Source organism: Ruditapes philippinarum, unplaced genomic scaffold, assembly GCF_026571515.1.
Source record: "Ruditapes philippinarum isolate M1 unplaced genomic scaffold, ASM2657151v2 ctg3245_1_1_1_1, whole genome shotgun sequence".
Taxonomy (NCBI): Eukaryota; Metazoa; Mollusca; class Bivalvia; order Venerida; family Veneridae; genus Ruditapes; species Ruditapes philippinarum.
In genome coordinates, this window is record NW_026867219.1 from 49385 (window position 1) to 54246 (window position 4862).

At 35.4% G+C, this 4862-nt stretch overlaps 1 protein-coding gene across 1 annotated transcript; it reads left to right on the forward strand.

The window, feature by feature from the left end:
- The first annotated feature begins 204 nt into the window (after window positions 1–204).
- Window positions 205–4209, forward strand: LOC132735331 (uncharacterized). Its single transcript, XM_060722274.1, has one exon. It carries the CDS (start codon window positions 205–207, stop codon window positions 4207–4209), a length of 4005 nt encoding a protein of 1334 aa, XP_060578257.1.
- The last annotated feature ends 653 nt before the right edge of the window (window positions 4210–4862 follow it).

The window sequence follows — 4862 nt, forward strand, 5'->3', positions numbered from 1 at the left end:
GATGTGTGGTATCCTGAAATGTGTTTATGCGTGAAAACAAATTGAAGGCGAAGTGGCAACCAGAATCAATAAAGTGTTTCTCAAAGGAATATAAAAGTGAACTAAAAAAAAAAGTGTTGAATAAATTCAAGGAACCACTGAGGTAAATTTTGAATAATGTTACTGTGATTTTTTTGTGTGTTTATAAATATCTATATAGTAATCATGAGTGACTTACCATATCTAAAAGGCGTGCGCACACGCTACTTTAATTTCCTTGAGAAGGAATTACGGACTGGAGATAATTTATTAGAAACAAGTATTGAGAGCATAAGCCCAGAAGAATACAAGAAGCTTGAGCATTCTGTCAATGAAAGTAAACTTAAGATTGATATTTATATAGATAAGCTTACTGTTCAGTCAGAAAAGGTAGCGCGTGCAATTGGTGATTCAGATAGTGAATTTATTCAGGAGATGATTGAAATTGATTCAGTCTTGATTGATAGGGCTTTGTCGATAGCCTTTAAACTGAAAAATGTACAGACCGACCTGAAAAGCAAAATAGCAGAGAATATTATAAAAGAGGAGTCGGACGAAGAAGGATCAGCTTTACAAAAAATGTGTGAAGTTCAGATGAAACTTCAACAAGCCTTCTTTGAACATCAGCAAGAACGGGCAGAAGAGCAAATGAAAATGCAACAGAAATTCTTTGACAAGCAACACAGTCTCAAAATTAAGAGTGAGAATACTGTCAAATTGCCAAAGTTAGACATAGTTTCCTTTAATGGAAATAAACTGCAATGGATGGAATTTTGGGACTCTTTCTCTAGTGCTGTACATGAAAATGACAATCTGTCGCCAGTTGACAAGTTCAACTATTTAAAGGGAAAGCTGGTTGGAGAAGCTAGAGGTGCTATCGCTGGACTGACATTATCTAATGAAAACTACGGTATTGCCATAACAATTCTAAAGGAAAGATTTGGAGATAAACAAGACATTATAGATTTGCATTATAAGGGGCTGGTGAACGTTGCATCCCCTAAAGATACAACTGAAAGTTTGCGATTCTTTTATGACAAAATACAAAAGCACTTGAGAAGTTTGGAGGTTATGCATGAGAGTTTGGAGCAACAAGTGTTCGTATCAATTATTCGGAGCAAACTACCAAGTGAAGTTCTTATGCATCTTGAAGTACAAAAGGGTGCAGACAATAAGTGGACGATAACCAAGCTTCGTGAGTTTCTCAGACAGTATATTGTATCCAGAGAAAAGTCAGACAGACCGAAACCAGTCAGTGCTAATTTTGTACCTGATAGAAGAGTTAATCCACAGTTTCAAAGATCAACAAATACTTTTAAGAGCTACAGGGGTAATTCAACAACAAGTAACACTACCGGAGCTCTGACTGCATATGACAAGAAAGGACATACGCCTCTAAAACATCATCAAAAACAACAACAACATAAGAGAATATGTAGATTCTGTAGTAAAAATCATTGGAGTGACGAATGTCCGAAGTTTAAAACAATCGACGAAAGAAAAGCTCAAATAAAGGGATGCTGTTACAAATGCTTAAGAGAAGGACACATGTCTCCTGACTGTAAAAGTATACGTGTTTGTGTATATTGCAATAAATCAAATGTACACCACAGAAGCTTATGCCCTGAAAAATTTAGAAAGGCATCTCTGCAAGAAAGTGTAAATTTGTTAGAAGAAGTAGCATGTGTGTCTGAAGATAGAGCAAAACCAAAGGAAATTCTTAGAAATTCTACGGATGATAAAGCTTGTATTGAAAGTGCTTTGTTATCTTCTAATGAAATAGTGATGATGCAAACATCGCGCACTGAGATTTGTGATCCAGATGGTCAAAATAAAGAGAACGTAAGAATCTTATTAGATTCAGGGTCGCAAAGAACATACATAACCGAGAGACTGGCTAAATCTTTGAATCTCAAGAAGAAAAGTAGGCAAGAGATTCGTCTAGTTACATTTGGGAGTGACAAACCTAAAGTGATTAGGACAATGTCTACGCAATTGAATATTCGATTAAAGGATGGACAGAATTTCGCTATTACAGCAAATATTGTTCCAACAATTACAGGAAGCATTCAAAGAAAACCAGTGTCTATATCTAATAACGGAGAGTTCAGATCGTTAATCAAGAATCTTACTCTAGCGGATGATATACCGACTGAAGAATACACAGATTCTATTGATTTGCTGTTGGGAAATGATTATTACTTAGATATAGTGTTAGGACATAAAATAGAAATTCAGCCAGGCTTATACCTCTTGTCATCAAAACTTGGTTGGATTCTTTCAGGAAGAACAAGTGAAATCGATGACAGCGTTACTGATGCCAATATGCTCATATTATCATATGGCAATAACATAACTAAGACACAAGTGTTTACAACAGTTGACACATGTGTTCCAAAATTACCTGACATAGAAGACTTTTGGAATATAGAAACAATAGGATTGAAAGATAGCACAAATGAAAGAACTGAGGATGATCAAGCGATAGATAAGTTCAAAGAAAGTCTTGTGTTCAAAGATAACAGATATTATGTCAAGTGGCCGTGGAGAGGCGACAATTATGAAGTTCCAGAAAATCGTCCTCTAGCTTTTGGACGACTTAAGTCATTAGTGAAAAGGTTCAAAGATAACCCAGATGTATTACAGAAATATGATTCTGTTATTCAAGATCAGCTTGAAAAGGGCATTATAGAAAAAGTTGAGACCTCTGAAAAGAAAGGACATATCCATTACTTACCCCATCACGCAGTGATAAAGCCTGACAAATCAACAACAAAGCTGAGAATTGTGTATGACGCGTCAGCTAAATCAAAGGTTGAAAATAACAGTCTGAACGACTGCCTTTACAGAGGACCCGTGCTTTTGAATGATTTGTGTGGAATTCTGCTAAGATTTCGACTACATAAGATCGGTATTGTTTCCGATATAGAGAAGGCTTTCCTCCAAGTTGGGTTGCAGAAAGATCAAAGAGATGTCACTCGTTTCATATGGTTAAAAGATATTGAACACCCAGACATATCGCAAAATCAGGTACAAGAATACCGGTTCTGTAGGATCCCCTTTGGAATTGTGTCAAGCCCTTTCTTATTGGGAGCAACAATTGATTATCACTTGGAGTGCTATAACAATGAAATCGCCAAGAAACTGAGACTAGATATTTATATGGACAATGTTGTAACGGGAACAGAAAACGTTGAAGCTGCGAAAGACTTGTATATTAGGTCCAAAAGAATTTTCGACGATGCCAGCATGAATCTTCGCGAGTGGGCGTCTAACAACAGAGACGTGACGGAAAGTATTCCACCTGAAAACAGAGCCAATGAAACTGTGATTAAAGTGTTAGGTCTTGAATGGAACAGACACAAGGATACATTTGCGATACAGAAAGTGAATAAATCGACAACTCAGTGTGTAACTAAACGTGTCATTTTGAGCAAAATTGCCTCTGTATTTGACCCTCTAGGTATATTTGCACCAGTTACACTTAGAGGAAAAGTACTCATTCAAACACTGTGGAAGAAAAAAGTCGATTGGGACCAGCCAATTGACGAAGAAGACATTGTTGTATGGCATGAAATTCAACGAGATCTCAGTGAAATAAGTGAACATGCCAACCCACGATGCATTGTAAGTGAAGGTGATAACAAAAATATTCTTGTGTGTTTCTGTGATGCCTCTACCAAAGCATACGCTACCGTTATATATTTGATGCAGAAAGGGAATTCACAACAGCACATCGAAATAGTATTTTCAAAGACTCGACTTGCTCCAACTTCAAACATCAGTATTCCACGACTTGAACTCCTTGCTGTACTTATAGGGGTACGATGTTTAGCCTTTATACAAGAGCAAATAAAGATGCAAATTGACGAAGTTCATTTGTTCTCAGATTCTCAGTGTGCATTAAAATGGATTATGTCGGGAAAACAGCTTCCGTTGTTTGTTAGAAATCGAGTTAATGAAATAAAAGACCACAAACATGTGTCCTTCCATTATGTTACGTCTAGAGACAATCCTGCTGATATAGCCAGTCGGGGTTGCTCTACAAAAGATCTTGTGAAAAATTCGTCATGGTGGCATGGTCCTGAGTGGCTATTGCAAGACATTTCCGAAAGGACATTAGATGAGTTAACGTTTAAAGAAAATGATAGAATGGACAAAGCAATGGCAACAAAATGTAAATGTTTATAAATTGAAAGATTTGTTTAAGAAAACAGGAGTATGTTTCGTCCATTTAATGTTTAAAAATATGTTTGTCATTATGACTATTTGTTTAAATTTATTTGCGCAAGTATGAGTTTAATTTTCTAAGAAGAAGATTGTTTCAATTCTTGCATTTTGAGAATATTTAAAGAGCAATTTTAATATGTACTATTTTAGTGAAAGATATAATATTTTAATTTTTGTTGGCCGGAGTGTCGTGAATTACACGATTTTGTTTTACTCCTAATCATGAGAATTATGTCTGTTTGTATTTGGCTGGAAAATATTATATTTCTTTTACTCCAAAACTTATGAATTGTGTATTTTGGTATTTGCGGGAATTTATTTCACTTACGAATTACTCCATATCATGATTTTTACCTATTTTCAATGATATTCATGACTCTTTAAATTGGCGGGAAGAAACACTATATAAGTGAATTACAATCTTCATTTTGGTAGTGTAAAAGTGTAAAAGAAGTGGAAGTGGTAAAAGTGTTAAAAAAGGTCGTTTAAAGGTGATTAAAAGTATAGTTGGATGTAAAAGTGAAAAATAAAATCTGAATTTAAAAGTGAATTTTGTTGTCTTCAATGTAGTAAAAGTTAAAAGGAAATTAAAAGGAAAACGTTTAGAAAATCTG

Bases quoted from the DNA above. Each gene is read 5' to 3' on its own strand.
- LOC132735331 (XM_060722274.1), top strand. From the start codon at position 205: ATGAGTGACTTACCATATCTAAAAGGCGTGCGCACACGCTACTTTAAT.